The sequence below is a fragment of the Corapipo altera genome, unplaced genomic scaffold (genome assembly GCF_003945725.1).
Source record: "Corapipo altera isolate COAL_440 unplaced genomic scaffold, ASM394572v1 268, whole genome shotgun sequence".
NCBI classification, from domain to species: Eukaryota; Metazoa; Chordata; class Aves; order Passeriformes; family Pipridae; genus Corapipo; species Corapipo altera.
This window is the reverse complement of record NW_020884901.1, coordinates 10241732-10268800: the sequence shown is the minus strand read 5'-3', so window position 1 is coordinate 10268800 and position 27069 is coordinate 10241732. Positions and strand designations below refer to the sequence as shown.

The 27069-nt window shown below is 57.1% G+C and overlaps 1 protein-coding gene across 5 annotated transcripts in view; it reads right to left on the bottom strand.

Moving 5' to 3' along the window:
- The window catches only part of RGS3 (regulator of G protein signaling 3), an 88812-nt gene that overhangs the window by 6969 nt on the left and 54774 nt on the right, over nt 1-27069 (bottom strand). For all 5 annotated transcript variants that reach the window (XM_027650197.1, XM_027650196.1, XM_027650198.1 and 2 more), the window contains 2 exons: nt 19148-19270; nt 3221-3862 (listed from right to left, as the gene is read on the bottom strand). In XM_027650197.1, the coding sequence (XP_027505998.1) occupies nt 3221-3862; nt 19148-19270 (765 nt within the window). The remainder of the gene's footprint in view (nt 1-3220; nt 3863-19147; nt 19271-27069) is intronic.

Genomic DNA, 27069 nt, shown 5'->3' with positions numbered 1-27069 from the left:
GTGGTCCCTGCAGCCACACAGCCCAGACCCATGGCATCCACACGACTCCTTTCCAGGGCAATGCAACAGGACCAGCTCCTCTCTGCTCTGGCATGGGAACTCCCCCACTCATCCTGTGCCACCTTCAGTCCATGCTGTTCCTGGAGCATCCAAGGAGATGCCACGGCCCAGGTACCCTCTAGGTTCAAGATACTGACAGTGGTACCTCCTGTGGGGAGGACACCCACATCCCCATTCCTGATGCTCCTATTCCTGCTATCTTGAGTGGCCACAGGAACCCCTCCCCAGCCTGTGGAGTCCCCCAGAACCAGGCTGAGCATCCAAAATCAATCAAGAGTCCCCCAGAAGTCCCCAAGCAGGAAGAAATCAGAGCAGTTCAGCCATAACTGAATCATATCATTGCAGTTTTCAAGGTCGAGGAGCACCCAGAGGGCTGCACTCCCTGACCACCAGCCTAGGGCAGCCTGGGCAGACCAAGGGGACCTGGGATGTGCCACAAGCTCAGGGCAGCACCAGTGCAGCCCCCGAGTCACAAAGCCTGGGGCCGGGGGGGGACCCCTGGGATCACCACAGCTCGGGGGCTTTAGCAATCGTTCCACTACAGAATGAGACTTGGAAGGTGCTCACAGCCGGCCCTGCATCCGGCCCCACCCCACACCCCGCTCATCCCCGCGCTCCCGGGGGCTGCCAGGCGCTTTCCAGGATCATCTCCCGGCGACCGGGCCGTGGGAACCCTCTGCAGAGCCCCGCAGAGCCGGGCCCGGGGCTTCTGACACTTCCTTCCATTCTGCGCCCGGCTTTCCGGAGTTCACCGGCCCCGAACAATGCGGCCCTCGCGGAGCACCTTCCCCGGGCACATCGGCCCGGCCCGGCCGGGGCCACACGCAGCCGGGGCCGCTTCCTGCCATTGTCCGGACAGGCTCGGGGACAAAAGGCAGCGGCGGAGCTCGCCCGGGGAGTCCCAGCGCTGCCGGCCACAATGCCTTCCCAAAACAACCCCCTCCCAGCCCGGCCGCGGGGAGCAGGGGAGAGGGGAGGCACAGCGGGCACCGTGGCATTGAAAAGGGACACGAAATGAGCCCCTCTGAAACGCTCCCAGAGGGGGAAAACAACCAAGAGCCTTGATGAATGTGGTGGCCCTGACACAAAGGCGCTTGGCAGCTGAGTGGGGATCCATATGGGAATTGTACATCGGTGTCCTGCTTCAGAAACCTCAGACGTTTCATCAAACTATTCAAAGCCACAGCCCAACAAAAGTCCCTTCAAAATGTAGGCAGGAGAGTGGCAGTAGCCCAAAATCCCATGCATGTGGTGGCCCAGGACCATGCCCGGCTCCCCTGACCACTGTGGACCCTCTGCAAGCAGCCAGAGCAGGTGATGGGAGCAGGACAGTGAGAGCAGAGTGATGAGAGCAAGCAGTGGGTGCAGGTAGCCCATGGGATCAGGCAGTGGGACCAGGCAGTCAGAGCAGGTGGTGGGATCAGGCAGTGGGAGCAGGGCAACAGAAGGGCAATGGGAAGAGGCAGGGGTGCCCCAGGAGGGTACGTGGGCAGTGGCTTAAGGCTCCAGGCAGCCAGAGCTGCTGCAGGGCTGGAAGCAGGAGCTGCAGGAGGTGCAGCCACCACACTGCCCTCACCACCAGCACAGGTTCCCCGATCCCTGCTCCAAAAATTCCAGTCTCATCTGCACCAGAGCAGTTCAGTCCTGGAGGAGCTCCGTTTATCCACCCAGATCAGCCCAGGAAGTGCAGCTGGAGCCCCCCGGGGCAGGAGCGGGGTCCATTCCCATTGTCCCTCGGCAGTGTCACACAGCCCAGCCGGCCCCGGGAGCGCTGGAGCAGCGGCAGAGCTGCAGGCCCGGGGCTGCACACACAGGGGCACTGTGAGCCCTCCTTCCAGGGACTGTCACAGCAGCACCAACGGGACCGATCAGCAGGCACTGACACTGCCACCACCTCCCTCTGCGTCTGCGACAGGCAGTGAGGGTGCCTCTGACACAAAGGTGGCCTTTCTTGATCGGGGGAGGGAAGGGGGCACGTTTGAACCCCCCAGCCCAAAACATCACCCTTCAAGAGGGTTTGGGCTACCTTTAGGCACAGCAGCACCGTATGAGTGGTCTGTCAGCCTGGGAAGGGCTCTCACCAGCTGGAAGGGGACTCTGAGCACAAAAAGTGCTCCAGGAAACAGCATCAGAGGTGGCTTCTCAAGCAGCAAGAGCTTGGCAGGAAGAAGGTTAAGCACACCATGGTTTAACCCCATCATGGGTTTAACCTGAGCATGGGTTTAACCCCAGGACTCTGTACCAGCCTCCACGGAGCAGAATGTGACCCTGCTTTCTACAAGGTGATCCCGAGGGGCATGACATGGTCCTCAGCTGGGCAATGAGATCCTGAGCTGGGCAACGAGGTCCTCAGCAGTGCACTGCAGTCCTGTGCCAAGCACTAGAGCTCTGGGCAGCACCCACAGCTGTGGGGCAGGAGGATGGAGCTGGTGTGGGCTCAGCAGGGCAGAGCAGGGTGTGGGGCTGGTGCCATGGGAAGGCCACTCTCAGCACCCACCAGGGTCACCCAGGGAGAACAGGAACAGCAGCACTTCCCCTGTGTGATCTCTGCAATAGCACATTGTTTCTTACAAAAGCACAGCCAAGGCCAGCTCTGCTCTGGGGGCACAGGGAGCACCCCAGACCAGTCCCGTGCAGAGCTCCCTCAGCACAGCCTCAGCTGCTCCTCCTGCACGGCACGGTCAGACATCATTGCTGACCACAACTATTCTCTGACATGGGCCCCTCAAAGCCATGCAAGGGGCTGGTGAGGCAGAGACCCACACTGCTCCTGGCATCCCCTGCACCCCGGGGGAACACTCTGTCACCAGAGGCTCCCTGGAGCCCAGCTTTTCCCTGTCCTCACCGCTGTTGTGAGCAGCTCTGCAAGCACAGACACCTTTGCCTCCACCAGTCTCAGTGGGAGTGGCTTCCCAGGACACGGGACTCTGCAGGATCTGGACACACTGTGGGAGATGCCACCCACGGCCCCAGCACACGGGTTCTGGGTGACACCCCTGACATCCCCGGGGCGTTAAACATCTCCCAGAGCAGGCTGACAGTGGCAGGGCCCTTCCTGACCCCTCAGGGTGGCCATGGAGTGATGGGCCACATGCCAGGATACCTCCGTCCCAGGAGTGTCCCCCCCACAGCCACGTGGAGCCAGCACTCCCTCTCATACCTTCCTGTGGCCCGAGAACAGCAGCGTGAGCTGGTGGATGGAGCCGCCGTTCTTGACGAGCTCCTTCTTGAGGGTCCTGGGGGAGGGCAGTGCCCAGCGGGCCGTGGTGCCCTGGCTGTCGGAGCAGTTGAGGGTGGTGTCCGAGGTGAAGCAGTGCCCCTTGGCCTCCTGCAGCAGGCTGCCCTCGCTGTGGGTGCGGCGTCGCAGGGAGCCCTGCACGCTCAGCGTGTACCCGGGCTGGCAGCCCGACGTCTCGATCATGCTGCTGCGCTTCACCTCATTCCTCTCCAGGTACTGCTCGTCACTGTCCTCCTCCTCATCCTCCTCCTCCTCATCTTCCTCCTCCTCGTCCTCGTCCTCCCCGTCCGTGGTGCTGCCTGCCACACCGGCCACGCTCTGGCTGAAGGTGCTGTCGAGGCGCAGCTCTGGGATGACGAAGGCCGGCAGGGAGCTGGGCTGCTCCTCTCCCTTTGCAGTGGCCACTTGCTGCTTTTCCACCAGGAGAGGGCCCTGGGTGGCTCCCAGGGCATCCCAGGGCTCGGTCGGAGCCGGTGCCTCAGCAGCCGGAGGAGCATCACCCACGGTTGCCTTCCCGTCCTCCGAGTGCATCTGCCCCGGCTTCTCCGTGTCTGTCTCCAGCATCTGCCCAGAGGAGAAGACAGGAAAGGATGAAGGCAGCAGCACCCCAAATCTCTCTGGCCACCTGCTGGGCAGCCTTTCTGCTCCTACCATCCCAGCTTCAAGGCTGGCACCAATGTGTACAACCCTAACGGTGCTCTGGTGGGGTGGGATGGCATTGTTCCCATGTCCCCAGGTGGTGCCAAGCTGCTCTGGCTTCAGTTGCTCCTGATCCCTGGAGCACTGGGTTCTCCCACCTGGCAGGAGTGGGATGGGGGCACCCAGTTCCCCCCTCCAGCACCCAGCAGCACCAGTGGGTTTTGAGGAATCCCAAAGTGCCAGTGGCAGGTGGCTCAGCCCAACAGTGCTGCCAGGCTCAGCTCCAGCCACATCATCCTCACTCTGATGGCTCCAGGTCTCCTGGTTGCTGCTGGAGGGGCTCAGCCCTGCAGGGATCTTCCTCAAGGGCAGCAGAGACATCCAGCAGCTCTGTCCAGCAGCTCCAGCCCCTCCTGCACCACGTTATTAAATGCTGAAGGGAAGGGCTGGACTCTGTCCATCTCTGGATTGCCCAAGCTCAGCCCAACCACAGCTGTGGGGCTTCCCTGCAAAACCACAGCCACTCTTGTCAGCTTAAAAACCTTCAGGATGGTTTTTCCAGCTTTCCTCTGCTGCTGGGAAAGGCCTGAGAGAGCTCTGTCCTTTTAAAGGGAAAAACCAGGAGTAGCTGAAGGGAAAAAACTCCAAGGGTTTTTTTTTGTGAGCAGGGGGAGGGAGCCTGCGATGAGCCCTCCCCTGCCAGAATGGGGTCCTGTGGGATTTTTCCATCTAAGCTGAAGGGGTAAAAACAGCTCAGCAAGGAAAGAAGACCAAAGGAGAGAAAAATCCTCCCTTTGGGAAGCAATTCTCACCTACAGAGATCCTGTAGGGATGGGCCAGGGGCTGTTCCACAGGAACAACCCAAGTAACAATTCACCCAGAAAAGAAGTCACTGTATTCCCAGCTGAGTCCAAGCCTTTTCACCAGCCTGATGGCAACCAGAAAGCTGGAGTTAGCAAAGCCACCTCCCTTTGTACAAATTAAGTTGACTTCAGCTTCAGAAAGAGTAGAAGCCCTGGGAATCGACCCATCTGGCCTCACCTCCCATTGGGAAGAGGCATACATGGAGCAGACAGAGGTTGTATGCCTGTTGAGGGTCCCAACAGGGGTGTGGGGATGACAACCCACCCCTGGCTATCCCTGGGCAGCTGTGTGCAGATGCTGGGCTGCTGCTGGGCTGTGACACCCCCAGGGAACACTGGAAGGGTGTGACCCCACTCTGCACAGAGGGGACAGAGCAGAGACCGTGGGCACCCGGCAGCACCCACGGTCACCCGCCTGAGCTCACAGGTCAAAGAGCCAGCCAGGTTTCCAGAAAGATGCTGGAGTTCAGTGCCACAGCCAGTGGGCAGCACACAGAGGAGCTCACACATGTCCACCTGTGCCTTGTCCCTTTTTGTCACACCCACAGTGTCCCCATGGCACCTGTAGCACGGAGAGCACCCACTCTGTCCCCCCCCCAGCCTGTCTCGCCCCAGGCAGTGATTCAGCATCACCTGAACTCCCCCAGTGAGTCTGAACACTAAAATTCAGAGACCATCATGTCCTTGGCCCCCCATGCGACATCCACCCATCCATGAACAGCTGGATTTGGAGGGAGGCACAAAGCAGATGCTGCACTGACCCCGTCCTTGGGGCTGTTTCACTGCCCCCACAGTAATTCCCTGTGAAAAGGGAATGTTTCCAGACTTGCCAGGCAAGGATGCTATTTGCACCAGAATGTGCTTTAATGATGCTGGTTATGTTTTATTTGTCTTGCAATCACTGTCATCATTATTTCATGAAATAATTAGAGGAAAAACCCACACAGCTCTCAAGTCCCTCCCCACAAAACTCTCCCCTCCCAAAACAGCTGCCTATCTGTCCAGTCCTTCTGCTTCATATTGCTGGGTGCCCATATCAGATAAGGGCCTAGAAGGAAATGAACAGCTCCTTTAAAATGAGAGACATTTGGGGATTAAATTAAATCCCTGCACTAATTCAATCAGAGACTCTGCTGCTCTTCTCTGGCATGGAGGGGATGAGCAGGAGCCTCACCATCGAGAGAGGGTTGGTTCCATCTCAGGCTGAGAGCATTAGCAGGGCTGTGAAATCCTGTCTGCACAGGGAGGGCCATGGCTGAGCTCAGTTCAGCATCACCTGATGTGGGGCAGAGACAGGGAAGGAGGCAGCAGTGATGCCATCCCAGCCAGCCTGGGCCTGGCTGGAGGCACCAGGGACTTCATCAGCCCAAAGCCAAGGGCCACCTTGCTGCCCAAAGCTGATTTGGGACATCAAGGACAGGGCTGTGACCAGGTTTCATAAGAACACTGACTGGTTTGGGTTGGAAAGAACATTTAAGGTCATCCAGTTCCACCCATGGGCAGGGACACCTTCCACTAGAACAGGTTGCTCCAAGCCCCATCCAACCTGGCCTTGGACACTTCCAGGGATCCAGGGGCAGCCACAGCTTCTCTGGGAAGCCTGGGCCAGGGCCTCACCACCCTTACAGCCAACAATTCCTCCCCAGTATCCCATCTAACCCTGCCCTCTGGCAGTGGGAAGCTGTTCCCCCTTGTCCTGTCCCTCCATCCCTTGTCCCAAGTCCCTCTCCAGCTCTCCTGGAGCCCCTTTAGGCACTGGAAGGGGCTCCAAGGTCTCCCCAGAGCCTTTTAGCAGCTTTTCCAGTACCCAAAGGGGTTGGCACCTTCTCATCATCATTGTGCCCAAGGGGCTGCAGGAGGAGGCAGCAGGAGGAGGCCGTGCTGGTGCTGTCTGAGCAGGGAGGTGCTGTCCTTCCACCTCACCATCCAAAACATCCCATGCTCTCCCTGCAGCAGCAGTAGCTCAGGAGCCAGCAGCCAACATCTGGATTTCTCCATTCACAGTGCCTTGGGCTCGCTGCTCTCAAACACCTGGGTGTCCCTGACCTCAGGGTGCAGGTTTCCCTGTTCTCAGCATCTGGCTCTCCCTGCACCCAACACGTTGCTCTTCCCAATCCCAGCATCTGGGTTTCCCTCTGGAGCTGGGCAGGCCCAGGGGCTTTACATCCTGCCTAGAGGATCTCACACTTCACTGTTTCAGTTTCTAAGTGGCCAAGGCAGAATGTCCCAAGAAGGGGAAGAGAAAGCAGAAGGAAAAGCCTCCTGCAGGCCCCAGGATGGCTATCTGAGGGGATTTTAGGGAAGGAGGATGATAGGTATGAGACCAGAACAACAGCAGTAGAGTCCCTGACATTGATCTCCCCATTGAACAAGGCTTGACCCACCCCAAAAAAAGCCAACACTGTCCTGCCTGCTCCAGCATCCCAAAATCCTGCACCTATAACCCACTTCCTGGGCTCCCTTTGCCTTCAAAGGTCACTCACTGACACAAAAATTCAAGGTTTTTTGTGTTTTTTTCAAGTTTTCTTGGAACCAAAACAGGTGAAAAGTACTGCAAACCCTCTGCTCCTTGGTCTGTAATTCAAGCAGGGTTTTCTGAGCTGCTCACAACTAGGATGTTCTAGTTCCCCAGCAGAGCAAATTTCAACCACCAGATGTGACTTTATCAGCACAGCCTCGACTTCTCCAACATTTTTTTAAATACTGTGGCCTTTCTGGTGGCCCACAGCTGGGATTTCCAGCTGGGAAAACACCAGCCATGGAGACAGCCCAGCTGTGAGTTGGAGCCTGTCCTGCCCTCCCCTGGTGCTGCCAGCACTCCCACTGCCAGAAGGACCATGACATGTGACATTCCCTTAAATCCCCAGCTTGGGGGAGGTCAGGGATATTTTTTGAGGCTCTCAGCTTCTAATTTCAAAGCCTCTGCTCTTCACAGTCACGGAGCCACAGTGGCTCAAGTAATGCCTGGACAGAGGGACACTGAATTCAGCTTTTCCTGGCTCCTGATGGGAATGTTCGGGTTTTCTCTTTCTCTTGTGGTAATGCTGAGGATGAGGAGGTGAAACACAACTCAAAGAGCTGCCCTGCACCCAGGTACCTCCTCAGCCAAAACCAGAGATTGGGAAAAGCAGGGAAGTCCCTGCAGGTAATGGACATGGATGTGAGCAGGAGAGCAAAGGACATGGGGCTCCAACTGCACTCTCACCCTGGGAGGACTGAATGAACCTCCCAGGATATCCTGGAAGAGCTGATCTCATGGGCTGTCCCCACACCATGGCAACCTCATCCTCTGTGTGTCCCATGGAAGAACCTCTCCAGCTCCTCTTCAACCCTCTTCAATCTACCTTCGCTCAAAGGTGCCTCCCCTACCCCCAAAAGTGTTTAACTCCATGGGAACGAGACCAACTCCCAATCCAGGGGTATTTTGGGAGATATGCAGAAGCTTTGCTGCTGGCAGTGGGCTCCCTGTGCTGGAGGGAACATCCCTCCCTCCCCACAGCAGATGAATTGCAGGGAAACAGCACCTACATCCCCCAGGGAAACATCAATCTTTCCGAAGTAGGAAGGAAAATATTACAGTTACAATATTACAATTCCAGGTCTTAGCATAGGACAAACTGTGCCCAGATCCATCAGATCAGAACTGCGAAACGCTCCCCAGCAGTTGATGGTGAACACCTCGGGATCTAAAACGTGACCACTGAGAACCAAGGAAGGTCAAGGCTACAGGGAACAGCATCGAACACACAGCACGGGGCTGAGGGGAAGAAAATAAAGCAAGAAATGCAAAGTAGAACTACCAAAACTTAAGAAAATCTTCAGGGGAGTCATTTTAAAAGTGCTCACAAGGAGCATCCCCCCGAGCAGCTCTGCTCCTCGCCCTCCTGAGCCACGGTGGCTCTGTGGGGCCAGAGAGAGCCCAGAGCTCACTGCACAGCCCCTGCTTCATTACTGCATCCATGAATAATTGATACAGAGCAATTAGTGTAACAGCAAAAGCAGCGCGGGTGTAGAAAGCCAAAGAGCAGGACCCGACAGTGCCTGGGGCAGGGCAGCCGGGAGGGATGTGCGGCTCCGATGGGAGACCACCCCAAAAACCCTGGCCTTGAGCTGCCTCAGAGCCCTGGCAGGCAAAGGCCTCCCCGAGGGAGGAATGATCCCGTGCCAGCAGCCTGCACTGACCCCGTTCTCAGCCCTCCATCCCCAGCGGGTCGATGTGCACGGGGCTCTGCCCGGGGCATCGCCCACCCCCGGCGCTGCTCTGAGCCCCTCCCGGAGCCGCTCCCTCCCCCAGACACGGTGGGAAGCAGGAGCTGATGCTTAGGCGAGGGCAGCAGCGCGGCAGGATGCGGGGGAGGGAGCCCCGTCCGCAGGTGAACCTCGCACCCCGCAGTTCGGTGTAAGCGCCCGCGGAGGGGCTCAGCCAACAGCCCCGGGCCAGCCCTCCCCACACCGAGTTACCAGAGCCGTGAGACCACCTCAGCACCGGCTGCCAGCCCCGAACCACAGCTGGCCCAGCAGTCCCAGCTCCAAACCCCAACCCATGCCCTGCCTGGTGCCCTCCATCCCCGCCGAGGCTCCGAGCACATGGCTCCAATTTCAGGGGCAAGGGCTGGATTTGCTGGTTGGTCCCCAGTGCCAGGGCACAGAGGGTATCCAAAGGGCTGTCAAAGTCCCTGAGCAGAAAGCCCACATTGCCAGCACGTTGCAATCCTGATCCCACAGCAAGAGCCAGACGATGCCAACGGCACACCTCAAATTTGAACAGGAACCTCAAAAAGTCCCCGTCGCTACAAAGGCACCTTTGCTCCCCCTAGATGCTCGTTCCTCACCCTTCAATCCCAGCCCGGCAGCAAATGAACTGGGCAGGAGCCACAGGTTCCCCAGCAGAGAGCAGGGACCAGCCCAGCTCAGGGGGAACAGCGCAGGGAGCGGAGCAGACGCCTTGGATCTACAAGGACATCAGCGCTCCCGACGCCGCTTCCTCAACCCGTGTGCAGATCCTGCCCAGCAAAGGGTCCAGCCCTCGGGCTGCAGCCTCTGAAAGCAAAACCTACCAAGCGCAGGCTCTCAGTTGCATCCCAGCAGCGCGGGCCAAGCGAGCAGCAGCTCCCCCGGCAGCCCCGGCCCCGCCATGTGCCCGCAGCGCCGGCTCGGTGGATGCTGGCGCAGTGCTGGCTCTGCCCCCGCCGTTATTAATGTCCGTGTCAAGCAGCAGCTGAAGCCGCCCCAGCCTCTCCCAGACACGGCTCCCTCGTGCCCCTCGTGCTATTTACGGCTCTGCCAGCACTCCCTGGAGGTAACTATTACCTGCTGATGGCAGTGGACGGCCGCTCTGCCTCGGGGAAGAGCCATACATCACCCTGAGAGCTGCCACAGCTCCCTTGCTCCTGCCCTGTGCCCCCGAGCAACACCGAGCGCAGATCGGTGCCGGTGCTTCTGCTCAATGAAACTCTGCTGCAAGTTCACAGGTGGGTCTTTTCCCAAACCGATTTCTGTGGCAAAGGGATGGCTCTGAAGCAGGAGGTGCTCTGCAGTGGGGCGCTCTGCCCTCTGCACCACAACCCCTGTGAGCAGCTCGGCCCTGATGGGCAGTGACAGGGAGGATAAATGGGCAGGGTGGTGTATGGTCTCCATCCAGGGGACAGCCCCCCCCCCCCCCCCCATCATCTGCCCCTCCTCTTCTCCCACCAGGGCCAGTGCCCTCTCATGACACCCACACATACAGCTGGGGACCCAACTGCCTTCCTTGGGCATTTCTCCTCCTAGGATTACACTTTATTGGCCAAGACAGGCAAGTTGTCCTGATGGCTACAGGGAGAGAGCGCAGCGAGGGGTGTGCAGCGAGGGGTGTGCAGCGAGGGGTGTGCACAGTGAGGGGTGTGCAGTGAGGGGTGTGTGCACAGTGAGGGGTGTGTGCACAGTGAGGGGTGTGCAGTGAGGGGTGTGCACAGTGAGGGGTGTGTGCACAGTGAGGGGTGTGCAGTGAGGGGTGTGCACAGTGAGGGGTGTGTGCACAGTGAGGGGTGCACAGTGAGGGGTGCACAGTGAGGGGTGCACAGTGAGGGGTGTGCAGTGAGGGGTGTGTGCACAGTGAGGGGTGTGCACAGTGAGGGGTATGTGCACAGTGAGGGGTGTGCAGTGAGGGGTGTGTGCACAGTGAGGGGTGCGCAGTGAGGGGTGTGCAGTGAGGGGTGTGTGCACAGTGAGGGGTATGTGCACAGTGAGGGGTGTGCACAGTGAGGGGTGTGCACAGCCACTCTCACAGAGGAGGTGGTGGTTATCTGCCCCATGGCCACCGTTCACTGATGGGTCCTCACTGCCACAGTGACAAGCCGTGCTCAGCCCTCCTCCAGCATGGACTTCAGGCACACACAGCCCCTGCTCCCAGCTAGTTGCAGCCTCCTGAATGCTCCTGGGATGGAGCAGAGGAAATGTGCCTCCTTTTCCTCACAGTTACAGTGGCACAGGAAAGGTAGAAGCTCCTTCACCTGCTGTCACTGGATACAGAGCTGAGCTCAGCTATACAATGTCACCATGCACTGCAGAGACATGACATGGCCACCCCAGGGCTGTGCTCAGCACCTATCCTGCCTGCACTGGTGAAGGGAGCTGGACCTGCTGAGGTTTGTGCCTGATTCCTCCCTGAGGCCACCTGGCTGGCTGCAGGTCTGTGGGACACGGGATGTCACCACACTGTGGGTGCCCAGCTGTCCCTGAGACTTAGAGCACCCCCAGCCCAGGGTTCCCTGGTCCCTCTCAGTCAGGAGTGAAGCAGCCACCACCCAAACCTGCCCAGAGTCACCACACTGTGTCCATCATGGTGACACAGCTCCCAGGTTGGGCACCAGCTCCTGCCTGCAGCCTCATCGACCCGGGCACCCTGTGCCGCAGGGCAAGCGCGGTGGGACCGGAGCTGGTGAGATGATGTCTGGGCCATAAATATCCCTGGCAGCAAAAAAAGCGGAGGGGTGGGGAAGGGGCAGGAAGCAGCAGATCCTGCCATTGGCATTCAGCCCACACCCTCAGCATCCTTTCCCTGCCGTGGTGACTCGGTGCTGCTTAGCCAGGGAATCTCCCCACAGCACAATCAGCAGGGGCAGAGCATTGTCCCCTGGGCAGGGTGAGGGAGGTGACAGCTGGAGCATGAGATGATGCATTCAGCCACTGTGGAGCCATTGGGAAGGACTCATCCCAACACCACTTACACAGGACCACGAGGCTGGCGCTGGAAGCTGTTCCTGCTGCCAGCAGAGATCGCTGGAAGGAAACATCCACTGAGAGGAGGGGACCTGGCAGAGCAGCTCTGCTGCAACTGGCCCCAACAGGGCCAGAGCCACACACAGGACAGAGGAATCCCAAATGGCACCAAAACCAACACTGGTGGCTCTGGAGCCCTCCTGCAATGGTGCTGGCAAGCCTTGTCCTGCTGCTCCGTCAGGAAGGTGCTCATTGCAGGACAGGACGCCAAGACTCACAGAGGATGCCCTGGGGGTAGGAGGAACCTGTGCCTTCCAGTTCCACACCACTCTGGGCATCACCACCCAAAGCCCCCTGATATTTCGAATAGATCCTTTGAATTTGAAAAGATATCAGGGCTTGAGTAACTTTTGCAAGGAGTAACTTGCACTTTACACCCCAGTCTGCCCAACCACATGCTCACAGCCCCCCACCAGGCTGGAAGGGAAGAACAGGGGCAGCTCCCCCAAAGAGGAGTTGGTGGGTACAGGAGAGGAGTCCTCAGCCAGCAGCACTGCGCCAAAGCACTTCCAGTACCTTCATTAAATCACAGCAGCGCTGGCTCAAAGCACTTAGTCTGTGCCTTTGACCACCCCGTGCAAATGATCTCACACGGCTCAGCACCCCCCCGGCTGCCGGCGCCGCTCCTGCCGGCGCTCCCCCTCTCCCCAGCCCTTTGGGGATTCACAGGAACAGACCTTCCAGGGTTTTAAAATGCCTCTGGCCATGATGGGAGTGTTGGCGGCTGCTCGTGTCCCCGCTGACCCCCCGAGCCCTCCTGCTCAGGGAGGCTGCGGGATCAGTGGTGCCGCTGGCTGCAGCTGGGAGAACATCTCCAGGAGAAACAGGAGCCGCTGTTTGCCGGAGGGGAGGGGTCTGCTCTCCTGATGGCTCCGGAGCCCAGCTAAGCAAAGGAACAAATGAAGCGGTAGCTGTGGCTCTCGGGTGGCCCATCTGCTCCCCACCCCTCACTCCCGGCACACGCTCGGCTGCCGCAGGGACCGTGAGCCAGCGCCTTTGGGGCCGAGGGAGTGGCTCCCCTGGGCTGGGAGCCCCCAGCACCTCCAGGCCACCAGGGCCAGCACCCAGAGCTGGCAGGGCTGGACAGTGAGAGCAAAGGAGCCAGGGTTTGGTGATGGGGAGACGATCAACAGAGCAGTACCCCAGCCCGGCATCCCAGCCCAGCATCCCATCCAGCCCCACAGGAGTGGCCAGGCACATCCCAGCCCCCTGGGGCTTTGGGCCGTGTCCTTATGCTCAGGGCTCGAAGTGACTGATGTGCAACTGCTCAGCCTGGAGAAGAGAAGGCTCTGGGGAGACCTCAGAGCTCCTTCCAGTACATAGAAGGGCTCCAAGAGAGATGGAGAGGGACTTTGGACAAAGACCTGGAGTGACAGGACAAGGGGGAATGGCCTGAAGCTGAAGGAAGGCAGGTTTAGATCAGATACTAGGAAGGAATTCTTCCCTGTGAGGGTGGGGAGGCCCTGGCACAGGTTGTCCAGAGAAGCTGTGGCTGCCCCATCCCTGGAAGTGTCCAAGGCCAGGTTGGACTGGGCTTGGAGCAATTTGGGATAAGTGGAAGGTGTCCCTGCCCAGGGAGGGAGGATCTTTAAGATCCATTCTGACACAAATCAGTCTGGGATTCTGTGCAAGGAGGGAATGATGAGGTGGAAGATCATCCCCAGGACCCCTCAGTCTTGGGGGTCACCTGCACTGTGGGGCATAAACAGGCTACTGCAGAGGGAGGGTCCTTAAATTCATAAAGGACAAATGGGCTTTGAAGCCTCACAGGGAAATGTAACATCACCCCACCCCTCCCAGCCTTCTGTGCCCTGGTAGCACGTGGGGTTTGTTCCCATGAAAGAGGGCTACAAACCCAGCAAGAATATGGCTCAGGTTGGATTGATCTGGGGTATCTCAAACTGCATCTGCTTCTGTCGTGTTTGCAGCTGCTTCACACCCACTGCTACCTCTGCAACTCCTGTCCCTGCCTAATTAAAGTCAGCACATTGTCCTTCCCTTGGCCTGCCAGGTGCTGAGGGTGAGATCCATGTGTCAACTGTGCATAGAGGTTGCCACCACGAATTCAAGGATTCTCTTTGTGCAGAGGTCTCTGGCAGGGGCAGTTTCCTCCAGATATTTCAGTGAACAGAGTTGAGCTGGAGTCTGACTCACAGAGGAAGAGCACCTCTGGTCCCACAGCCTCCCAAATTCATGGCATTACTGGAGCAGCCTTTGGCTATCCTTGGTACTGAGTTTTTCTAGCCCAGGGCAAGAGCTGGGTTGCATTTTGGTTTATTTTTGTGACCCGACTTTCAGTCTTGCCAGCTCATGTTTAAACTCTTATTGGGGCAGAATCAACCTGAAGGTTTTTTCCCTGCTTTGAGCACCCTGACAGTACAAACGAGGTGCTGGGACAGGACAGGGGGCTGGCTGGCCCTCCAGGTGCTGCTGTGACATGCCCAGCCCTGCTCAACCTCTGGTGTTGGCACCGTGGAAGGAAAGCAGGCTCTGGTGAAGATCCAGGTTTCCTGCACCTTTGGCTATGTGCAGCAGGTGAACCCCCTGGAACAGAGCTGGCACAGACAGGGTAGCAGGTTCCCAGCCCAAAATGGAAAGACTTTGGGCCGAAAATAAAATAGGAAGGTACAAAATCCTCCCCTCCTTCCCCATCAAACAGCCAGTCAGTCACACTCTGGCTACACTGAACTGAGTGGAGCACCCTGCTCAGAGAGAGGGACATTCACCCCACCTGTCCCCAACCTCGTCACAAGCACCTTGTCCCCAAGGGCTTGTCACAGTCACCCCCATGCCAGTAGCCCCTGCTGTGCCAGCTCAAGTGTGTACATGGCCACCATCCAAAGGAAGGTCTGGACTGTGCGGAAAGTGGGTGTTACCGGAGCAGGGAGGTGCCAGGGAACAGGGGCTGCAGAGGGACACGGGGGCAGAGAGGGATGGGGCACACGGGGGTGCTCAGGGCGAGGAAGAGGAGGCAGGGCATGGGACAGAAGAGGGGTCACCTCCCCTGGGCAGTCCCCACGGTGCAGGTGCCCGGGGGCACAGCCGCCCCTCCCGCCGCCCCCCCGCCGGCCCTGCTTTCAATCACCCCTCGATTACACGGTTTGCTTTTGCTGACAGCTCATTTACTCCCACTTGTCAAGCACGTTGTAAATAGTGAGAGAAACAGCCCTGCCCTTCCTGAGCAGAGGCACGGCCAGCAAGGGGCCGGCCGGTCCCCCCCTGCCGCGCATCCCACCGGCGGCTCATTCCCAGCACCGGAGCCAGCGCTGCCAGGAAGGGCCAGGGTGCAGGGTCGGTCCACGCCTGCTCACACCGTCAGCAGCCACGGGAGAGGGACGGCAGCCGGGCTTTGGAAAGTGCTGAGCATCCACCACCTCCCTCGGGAAACAAGGGGAGCACCCGTCCTGGACTCCCAAAGTCCACACCACCGAGTGTCCGTAATTATTTAGCTTAAGGATAATCTGCATCTCTCAGACACAGCCAGCCATCATCTCCGAGGTAATCTCAGGTCACGGAGTCAGAAGGAAGAGTAATCAGCCGTTCTGAGTGTGGAAGACACAAAGAAACAAGCAGTGAGAATCAGATGGTGGCAGCAGGTCCGTTATATGCAGGGGGTCCTGCCGCTAAACCTTTTCCCTGGTAGCCAAAGCAGCTGGAGCAGCTCCAGCCCCTCTGCCTTGCCCTTGCCCCTGCCCTGCAGTTTGCCCTCTCTTCAGTCATGTTAAAGCAATCTGGTCTAGGAGAAGGCCCAGGGCAGGGATGGAGGGTGAACCAGACAGTCATCACCCAGCCCACGGAGGCCGCCTCACTAACTCAGTTAATGCAGAAAGCTGCTCTGCCATAATCACATTGCCATGGCTGTGGTTCCTCACAGCCCCAGCCCAGCTCCAGGCTCCACACATCCACTTTTGGGAATGTTTCTTGCCAAGCTGTGTCACCCTGGGAATGTGTTTTCCAGGTGCTTGCTCAGCACAGGCACAGGACAGGGAGCAGCATCCTCGGGCAGACACAGACCTGAGGGTGAGAGGGGGGAAGGCCCTGCTGATGGATAAAAGATCCACAGAACAACTCCTGGGACCTGCTGTCACTGACAGGATGGGGTTGCAGCTCAGGGAAATTCATTCAAGTCTTATAGTGGCAGCAGAGAAGCCACTGGAACCTCACTTCCACCACATCCTGGACACCAGGGATAGAGATCCAGACCTCACTGACAGCCAGTTACCCCCGGAGCTCCTCTGCACTGACTCTGGCAGGAAAAGCCCAGTGGGAACACAGCTATATCCCTCATGGCTTTCTCCTCCCACATCTCCAGAAGCGGATGCTACATGCACCATGTGCTTGTGCCTCCCAGAAACTGGCAGCTCTGCTCCAAAACCAGCTGCTCTGAAAGCAGCAGTGCCAACACAGACTCCATAACAGGGATCATCCTCCAGGCTTGACACCATCCTCCCAGGAGACACTGCCAGAGGCACTGACAGTTCTGCAGAGCCATGTCCCTGAGCCACAGGGACCTTCCTGTGCTGCCCTACCCAGGCAGGGCTCAGGGGGGAATCGAAAAACAAGAGGTACCATCCCAAAGCCCAAATTGACCTGATTTCTGAGCAGGTTGAAGCGAGAGCTGTTCCCAGCTCACACACTGGTGTGGCAGCCACAGGGGCTCCTGAGGAGCAGCTGTCTGCTCAGACAGTGTCCCTTTCTCTGGCTCCAGTGCACAGCTGGCACATGGCACATCTCTGCCTGGCACAGGGGCTGTGCCAGCCCTTTGCTCACATCGCACAGCACAGCCCACATCCCCTCGGTCACAGTGAGATGAGCTGCCCCTTGCTGAGCTGGAGCAGTTTTGAAGGCTTTGTAAATCAGATCCCTGTCAAGGCTGATGTTTCCAGCTTAATTTGTTCACAGAGCACAGACACTAGGTTTTTCCCCTAAACAGCCCCAGTATCAAATGACTTGTAAGCAAACGGATGGATCAGTTGCAAGAAGAAACCAATTATCCCAATTCCTGCCTCCCGCTGCACTGGCACCCCCTGAGCAGTCTGCCCTTACCAACCAGCTGTGGTGCAGCCTGGGCACAGCCCCAGCTGCAGCTCAGGCTCCTGCCCTGTGTGTCCACCCTGCTCTGACAACCTTCATTGTCCCCTCAGGAGCTGCAGCCCCATGCAGGGTTGCTCTTCCTTCCTCATGCTGCTCCTTCCTGCATTTCACATCAGATTTGCTTTAAAATTGCATCGTGAGCACTTTACACCTTGCTGGGGTGGGCTTTGGTGCTATGAACTCAGCGAAGTGCCTGGTGGTTGCTCTCATGCTCCTTTTCTCCCTTCTGGCCATGGACCCCACCAGTGGGATTTCCATCAGCTTTGGCAAGTTAAGATAAAATCCCTTTGTCACAGCATTGAAAGGCCCACCCTGGCTCTCCACGGCACCCAAGGAACACCCTCTTGCCTACTGAGGCACAGAAAAGCCTTGAAAAGGTTTCTGATGTCTTCTAGAGTATTTTTTCACCTGTCCAGCAGCCAGGCTCCTACAATTCAGGGAGCAGACACTCCAGGGCTTTGCTCTGAGCCACAGCCTCACACCCTGCCATGAACAGAGTCTGGGATGGGGAGGGCAAACAGCACCATCACCTGAAAGCCCAAATGGTCCCAGAACACCTGTCATGATGGAGAGCCAGCAGGATGCCCCTTTTAGGATGTCTTTAAGATGCTCAGGTTGGAACATGTCCCTGCACATGATCCCCAGCCCGTGGCTGGATCACACACAGCCGAGCACAGAGCCAGGCCAAGACCCCGAGAGCAGCCCCATCACATGGTGCCCCCCATGCCAAGCCAACAGGGACCCCCTGCCCGGGCACGGTGCTGTGCCAGCAGGATGCAGCACAGGAAAGGAGGAGCGGAGCAGAGCCGTGTCAGTCTGAATCAGCCGCCCGGGGCCGTTGGCGGTGCGGGAGCTTTGGCTGGTAACGCTGTTCTCAGGCTCTGGGAGCTGTTGCTATTTTAGTCCTCCTGAAACGTGCAGGAAAAGGAATCCGGAGGCTCTGTCTCCTGCGGAGATGTTTGTGCTGACCCAGTTTGGAGGCTGCAGAGCAAAAGCCACGTCACCCTGCCCCCGGCTCCTGCTGCGCCCGCGGGTACCGAGAGCGAGTCACCTCCCGAGTCACCTCCTCGGGGCCACCCAGCCCACACTGCACCCACACCATGACGTGGGGCAGGGAGGGGCTGCTCCTCCACCACACACCAGCCAAGGCAGGGATCTGGGGGTTTTATCCCCATCTGCCTCACCCAGAGCTCTTCAAACAGCACAGTGTGTTTCTCTTCTGCCAGAGCAACGGGTCGCCCACCAACAATCCAAACCCGACCCCCAGGGGACGAGATGACTCCAGCAGAAGTTGCCCCTGTCCCAGAGAGCTCCATGGTGGCAGCCCCAGCCCCAAAGCCAGGCAGACAGGGGTGTTAAGGACAGCCATGCAGGGCAGGCGTGCCTGACAGTGCTTCAAACCCCTCCAACACACATCCATCTGTCACAGCTGCTGAGACAGTGCTCTCGAGCCAAGCTGAAGCTCTTCAGTGTGGGAAAAGTGCTGAGGCTGCCTTGCTAGGTACGAAAAACAGTACCCACCAAATGACCTCTGTGCTTTGGGACCACCTGTGGGATCCAGATCAAACGCCTGAGCCCGTCCGAGGGCACAGAAGGGGCAAATCTCTGCACTGCTACTCCCATGACCTCGGCCTTTAATCAGGGCCCGGAGATCACAGTTGGAGCCTCTCCCTCTGCTCCCAGTCCTGCCCCAGAGCCGAGCTCTGGGGGAAGGCTGGACACTGGGCTGCACGGGCTCAGCTGTGCAAATAGAGATGCTGGGAGGTGTCAGCCCGGCCCCAGCCAGAGGATGCAAATGCAATAACTGCTCCCCCGAGCAGGGCAGGAAGCTGCAGACACAGCAGCGCCTGAACACAAACTCACTCCTCACCTGGCAAACAAACAGCCTCTAGCAGTGCCCTCCTGGCTGGAGCACCACCAGAGCAAAGCCCCCGCGCAGGCCGAGCCCCCGACGCTCCAAGCAGGTTTTCCAGCTCCCGCCCGGTTCTCTTACCTTGCTCTCCGTAGGAGCTGATGCCGGATGTTGCTGCTTGGTGATGTTCTCAGCCAGACACCAGCAGATCCTCTTCTTCTGCTCCTGGGAGTAAGCCTCCAAACTTAATAAGCACTCCGACTTCTGACGTAAAGGAAACACAGGCAGGGAGAAGGTCATTAGCTGTGTGTCGCAGGCCCTGGCTGTGTTTGCAAACTCCTTGCTCCCCACACAGTACATCAGAGGAGCGTGGGTCTAACAGGAATGCTCACACCATGTCCTGTGCTCCGGGCAGAGAGAGCAAAACAGAGGGAAATCAGCTCCCAGTGGCATCTCCTCCAGAGAGAGGGAGAAGGGCTGGATGGTGCAGGGGAGCTGACCCTGCCTTCAAGGCAGGAGTGCAGTGGTACAGCACGGGCACAGCACCAGCAGCTCCGCACCCTGTGCCACCTGAGTGTCTATTAAGCTAATTTAGAGAGTGGAAATTGCTCTTTGCCATATGCAAACATAAGTGAGGCACCGGAGCATGAACTGATGAGAACAAGAGCCTTTGGGCTGGGTGGGGCAAGGAGGAAAGACTGAGCTCAGGGAGGCTCCAGAGCAGCCTCCCCATCCTGCTCCTCACTTAGTGCACACTTCAGGGTGGATTTGGGGATGAAGCTCTGGTCACACACTCTCTGTGAGCAAGGAAGGAATTACAAGAAATGATGGGAGATCATCCCAGCTGAGCCCACCTTCTCTTGTGCCACAGCCCTTTCCCTGCACGTGTCCTTTTTGATACAGGCTTGTTCCTCTTGGACAGGTTTTCTTTGGGCCAAATCTCACTCATTTAAGGAACTTTCTGACCAAGTTCTCTCAGCAGCTGTCTCCCAGCCCTCAAACTGCTTCTCTTTCATGCTAAAAATTAAGCATTAGTAACATCTGCTGCCTGCTGGGATTTTGCAGGTTTTGCTTTAGGAAGGGTCCAGAAATGCCCAAGGCTGGATCTTCTCCTTCTGTGGCCAGATGGGAAAAGAAAAAAAAAAAACCCAAAACCAAAAGCAGGACTTTAGGACAGACTGCAAAGAAAGAAAAAAGTGTCTTTCAGTAAGGGGCATGAAAAAGGTCTTTTCCTTTCCCCCTAGAATTTCCTTCCAGAAGGGCAGGTCCCCAACAGCCTGTTTTTTTCCCAGAAAAGTCTGAGAGAACCTGCAGCTTTGTGACTCCAGAGACACAACACAGCCAAAAGGGGAAATGCTCTTTAGTCACACCATTTAAATCACTGTTTGCATTGGATGAGAAGTCATTCATGTTTAATCCAAAATCCCTTCTGAAGTGGTAAATAAACCAAGCTCCCACGCCACCTCCAGGGAAAGGGATCTCTGGTTCTGTCCTTTGCCCCTCCAAGGAGACTTCCATGAAAGACAAGGTTTGGGCTTTCTTATACCTGGACATCACCACATCAATTCCTACAGCAGAAACAGGCTTAAACACTGCAAATGCATGAAAATTCCCGAGCACGTTCAGAATGAAGAGAGGTTTGGGATTCAGGGACACAGGGCAGTGGGGCTCCCCCTCGCCCCCCAATCCTGGGTGGCAGTGATGCTCTGAGCAACCCTGGAGTGTCACGGGGCTCCTTCCCATCCCAGATGTCCCAGTCTCTCCCACTCCCATGCCAGCAGTTCCCCAGGCTGCACCACTGTACTACCCACTCATCCCTAGGAAGGTGTCCAGTTGTTCCCACTTTCAGAGGAGAGGATGGGTACCCACATGCTGGGATGGAAATCCAGGCTGGCATTTCACGGCGCTTGGGGCCAGAACTGAAAGGAAGCAAGAGCTGAGCAGAACCCAAAATCCATCAGTGCAGCTGCAAGGAGCGCAGTGCCCACACTGATGCTGCAACCACTGCACATTCCCAGCCCTGCAGAGCTCCTGTGATTCCCCTGGAGCGAGGCTGAAAGCAATTCCAAGGACATCTCATATCCCCTTGCTGGTGACAGACGGCAGCTCACCTACCCCTGCCCTGCAGCCCCTCTCTGATTCAATTACAGTCCATCTCTTTGATTGAATTTACATCCAGCCATGCTCAGCTCCTGCTGGCTGTTGAGAGCAAAGTGCCCCTTTCCCTCCCTCCCTCCAACTCAACCAGTTGCAGACTCCCTGCCCCAGCCACCTGGGAATACCACAGCCAGGAGAGGAGATTGCCCTCTGGTCCAAAAGTCAGAGAAAGGCAACTACCCCAGTGTGGTATGCAAGGCTGAGGGGGGACATGAACAGCCAAAATTACATTTCTCCAAGCTGGACATATTTTACCATCATTTCTGTGTAGTGAGATCCCAGCCCTTTATTCTGTCACAGTGACACTGAACCTCTCCAACACACGTTTCTCCCTCTTCCACAGAATCATAGAATGAATGGTAAGGAGTTGAAAGGGACCTTAAAGATCATCTTGTCCCAACCCTTCCTGCCAGGGACAGCTCCCACTAGACAAAGCTGCTCAAGGCCTTATCCAGCACTGCCAGGGTTGGGGCATCCACAGACTCCCTGAGCAACCTGTGCCAGGGCCTCACCATCTTCACAGTAAAAAATGTCTCCCCAATATCTAACCTAAATATGCCCCCTTTCAATCTGTACTCCTTGTCCCATCCCTGCAGTTGTGGTACTGCAGCACATCCACCAACCTGCTCCCCCCAAATAATGTTCAGCTGTGTTGGGGACAGTGGCAGCAGCCCCCAGGGGCTGAGCACCCCCAGCTGCCTCCAGAGCCCAGGCTCCTGCTCGCAAAGTCCTTTGGGATCCAGCCAGATGAAGGACTGGGATATGGGATAAGGTTGTGTCCATGCTGGGGACCCAGCTGCCCACCCCCAGGGAGCTGGGGCAGGAGGTGGGTGAGCAGGGGCTGTGCCAGGCCCTGCACATGCTGGGAACTGGCCTCCCCACCATTGTTTTCATTCAGGGAGGCTGCCCCAGCCCTGCCAATATTTACAAAGAGAAAACAGGGTTTAATCTCACGGTGCTGGGAAAGGAGGATGCAGATGGCGTGAAGGGGGTGTTTGCCACCAGATACAGCAGCGACTGAAGTGGCTGCCAGTGGCTCTGTGCCCGCCTGCCTTCCCTCAGAGCTGGGAAAAACATGTTATTGCAGGTGCTGTGTGAGCCCATGGCTCTGGGGCACCCCCAGCACTCTGCTGTGGGACAGCAGGGGGAAAACACAGAGCATGGACTGCAGGGAAGGGCCCAGACTGGCCAACACCAGCCCCAAACAGGCCCTGTTACAGCCAGGGGTGAGCTGCAGGAAGAGGTTCCTTTTGCTCACCCCTGGGCTCAGACCCAGCCCCACGGTGCCCAGGAGCAGGAGGAGATGACAGGCAAGGGGGTTGGCCAAGCAGAGCTCCTGGTTACCCAGCAGACACCCCCCAAGGAGGGCCTGTTGGCTCTGTAGTCCATAGATCAGCTGAGGAGCTCCCAGAGAACAGCATATCAAGGGAGGGGTCCCCAAACTCTGCAGACTGAGACCCCACACTGCAGACATGCCCCTCTGTGCAGGACCCAGCACACACCTGGGGGTCTGCATGGCACTGCAAAGCTAAAATGTCCCAGTAACAACGACACAGACTCAGCCTGACACCTCCAGTGCCCTGAGCTGGTGCCCAGCCGAGCCCAGGGCTGTTCTCCCACCACTGTCTCCCCAGCTCTGCCAGCAGACACATTCCTGGGGTGGTCATGGAATCACACACTGGTTGGGGTTGGAAGGGACCTTAAAGCTCATCCAGTTCCACCCCCTGCCACAGGTAGGGACACCTTCCACTAGAACCCCAGTCCAGCCTGGCCTTGGACACTTCCAGGGATGGGGCAGCCACAGCTTCTCTGGGCAACCTGTGTCCTGGGGTAGATGTTCCCCTCAGAGATGAGGGGATGCACTTCTGCTCCTTCCCCCGGGCTCCTCTGCCCCTCAGGTTTGGGGCAGGGTGTTCTGGGGACAGGGCTCCCAGCCCAGCCCTGTCAGGCCCTGGCCTCAAACATTCCCAGTGCTGGTCCAGGGCCAATCCCAGCAGAGATCCCAGAGGGGAAGTACCTCGGAAATGGGCTCCAGACTACAATGGCTTTAAATCACAGAGCAAACCTTCCACCAGCCCTGGGAATATCCTGTGCACAAAACAGGGCAACTGCTGCCTGGTTACTTCATGCCCACGAGCAAGGTCTGATGAGAAAGTTCTGTTTGCTCCCGTGCCGGGGGGGTGGGAGGGACCACGGTTCTTCCTGTGGCTTTTGGACTGCTGGGCACACTGGTGGTGCCCAAAGAACAAACACTGGCAGCCACAGCAGAGGCTCCACTGAAATCTGGGATGACCAGAAGGTGACAGGATGGCAGGAGAGCTGCAGCAGATGATGTGCAGGGAGCTGCAGGGCAGGGCACAGCAACCCCTGCAGGGCTCGTCCCTGTGGGGCTTGTTTTCGGGAGCACTGCATGATGGCACAGCCTGAAGGGTGCCTGGAGAGGCTGTGGCTGCCCCATCCCTGGAAGTGTCCAAGGCCAGGTTGGACGGGGCTTGGAGTAACCTGGGCTAGTGGAAGGTGTCCCTGCCCATGGCAGGGAGTGGAACGAGAGGAGCTTTAAGGTCCCTCCAACCCCAACCAGCCTCTGATCCTATGATTCTATGCTAAGCCTCCAGGAGGAAAAGCCATCCTGAAGAGCCTTTTCCAACCACTATGGAGCAGCCAGTGAGGACACAGGGCTTGGTCTGTTTTCACAGGCCAGCAGGTTGTCATTAAGTGGCTCATCAGATAACAGCCTTCCCAGGAATTCCCCAACCCTGAAACAAGCCAGGCAATGAGTTAGTGCTGAAAACACCACTCTGGCAAACAGAGAGCAGGTGTAGCACCTTCCTGCTCTGCAAACACCCTTCCCTCTCAGGGAAGCTGAGCAGCCTCAGCGGCATCAACACCAAGCTTACCCATCCTCTGCCAACACAGCCCCAGAGCTTTCCATCCCTCTTCCCCAGCAGAGCCCCATGGACAACGAGCTCCAGCCTGTGCAGACAGTGCCAGTACCCTCTGAAATCACCTCATGGTGCCTGCGCCTTTTTAAAATCTCTCCAGTACTGCAACTGCACCATATCAACTCTTCTTCTTGCCAGCATCTGGGAAATGTGGCCCCAGAATTAAAGCTGGGGGGGAAAAGGTGTACATTTTTTGGTTATCTCAAAACTCAGATTCAGGCTGAGCTGTGTAAAGCTGTACAAAATCAGGGAGGAAGAGTGTTCCTGTTTATCTGTTCCTCCAGCTGGGACAGGAACACTCCCTGCTCTGCCTGAAGAGAACTGAACTGGGAGCTGGTAGTGCCCAGCAGCTGTTCTGTCCCCAGGCTGTGGGTTATTGCAGCCTGGGGCTGGTGTCATCCCACATATAACCCAGGTAAACCCACACAAGCAGAGGAGATGAAGCCCAGGGTCTGCCTGCACAGAGGAGCAGCCTGACCACCAACTCCAGAGCTGTGTGAGCTCAAGCTCCAGGGATGTTCCTGGAGAGAGCTGACTTGAACCAGGAGAACATTTCAGCTGCAAATGAAATTTGGGGCATATCATGGGAATGCTGGGCAGGGCAGTTCAGGAATGCCTCAGCATTTGGGGTAATCTGGACATGGGTTCATGTCACAACATCCTTCAGAAGGACTTTTCCAAATGTTGCAGACTCTGCACCTGCAGCTTGGACTTGTCAGCATCCCACAGAGAAATCCAGGGGCTGGGACCGGCCCTCCTTTGGAGGGAGGAAAATGGAAACCTCCATTCAGGAAAGAGTTAAGCTGTTGCTGTGTGAGATGCCAGAGGGATTCAGGGTGAGTGTCCAGCTCTCACATGAGCTGGATGACTCAAGGTTTGGGGAACCTCTCCAGCATCCCAGAAATGAGCCAGGGAGGAAGCAAAGGAAATGTCAGAGAGCAGGAAAGGATTTCTCATCTGGTAACATCTCCTAGCCATCACCAGCAGAGTGGCTCAGGAGAGGGAGTCCCTCTTCCCACTGAACAGGACTGGGAACAGGAAGAGGAAGGCAGAGGAACACACTTCATGTTCTCTCACTGTGCTTCACATTCATGTCAGGAAACTGGTCATCTGGATTGTCTCTCCTTGAAGTCCTATGAGTGATCCCAACCCTTCCAGCCCTGTCTGCAGTGCTCACTCCTCCCCAGCCCAGGGGATCCTTCTCTGCTGCACTAGAAGCCCATCAGATGAACTACAGCCACAAATCTGACAAACACCATCTCTTTTTCCATCATGAATTAGAGTAAATTGAGGTACAATTCCACCATCCCATTTCCCAGGCAAAGACTCATCTCCTCTCCCTTCTCCCTTCCTACAGTTCCTTACTAAACACCTTCAGCTCAGCTGTTCACTCAGTCATGTAGGCTTGATGGCACCCCTTGCCCAGCCCTTTTGTCTTTTTCCCTCTCAACAAACCACCTGCCTAAGTGCCCTCTAGATCTGCCAAGACAGTGCCCAAAAAAGCTACTTGTGAACTGTCCTGGTGACTTGTCCATAACAGCCAACTTCAAAATCACTCCAGCATGTAATCCCTGTCATATCCCAGCCTGTCCCTGACCTTGACATCCTCTGTGCCATCAGCAAATCACTTTTCCAGCATTTAGATCTGCTGGATGGAGACGGGAACCTGGGTTCTCCCTGCTCTTTCCCTTTGGGACAACACCACATCCCAAAGGGCATTAAATCACAGATTCCCAGAATGTGCTGAGTTAGAAGGGACCCACAAGGATGATCCAGTCCATCTCCTGGCCCTGCACAGGCCCATCCCCAAGGGTCACACCCTGTGCCCCAGAGGATCATCCAAACCCTCCTGGAGCTCTGGCAGCCTTGGGGCTGTGCCCACTGCCCTGGGGAGCCTGGGCAGTGCCCAACCACCCTCTGGGGGAAGAACCTTTTGCTGAGATCCAACCTGACCCTGCCCTGACACAACTGAGTGATGTTCACTCCAGTAGGAACAGAGAATGCTTTGGGAATTAAGTCTCTGGTGGAGCAAGCTGGGACATCTCCTGTGTGAAGCACATCCACACAGGCTCCAGTATTGCCCCCACTACAGCTGTGGTCCAGTTCAAAGAGCACCCATTCAAAGCATCCCCTTGCCAGCAGCAGGGACACAGGCCAAGGGTGTGAACAGGAACAGTGTTCACAGGGGACCTGTGCACCCATGGGTGCAGGGATGTGCCCACACAGAGCCAAGGCACAGGATGATTAGGTTGCCCAGAGAAGCTGTGGCTGCCACATCCCTAGAAGTGTCCAAGGCCAGGTTGGACAGGGCTTGGAGCCACCTGGGCTAGTGGAAGGTGTCCCTGCCCATGGCAGGGGGTGGAACAAGATGGTCTTTAAGGTCCCTCCCAACCCAAACCAGTCTGGGATTCTGTGACCTGGGCAAAGGGGGGACAGTGGCCTTTCTCTGACACTTGTCCAGAGGCTCTCCCTGGGCAGTAAAGATGGGCATCTCCAAGGTAAAACAAGCTCCAGCACAGATTCACAGCATTAATTTGCTCATCACAGCAGCACAAGGAGTTGCTACTGGAAGGATTTTCTTTCTTCCCGAGAGAAACTCCAGTGTCTGCAGATGAAAACTTCCAGTGAAAAAACATCAAATTTGCAAGTGCTTTTCAAAGGAAAAACTTACTGAGCTATTTGATTTTAAGTCAATTTGGTCTGAATATGTTGGGTTTGAATCAAACATGTGTAACAATGCAATAAACCACTGCTGTGCAGTTTCCTCTCAGCAGGATATTTCCGGAGCAGGGAAGGGTGTGAATACAGTCCTGGACCACATTCAGGGCTCCACACTGGTCCCTCTGAGGCTGCTCATTCCCACCAGGCAGCAAATATTCTTCTGACAGGTTTTACACATGTGATCCCAGGAGGGGTGTGTGCCCTGCAGGGAATAGCACGGGGAGGTGGGAAAAAATGGAGCCA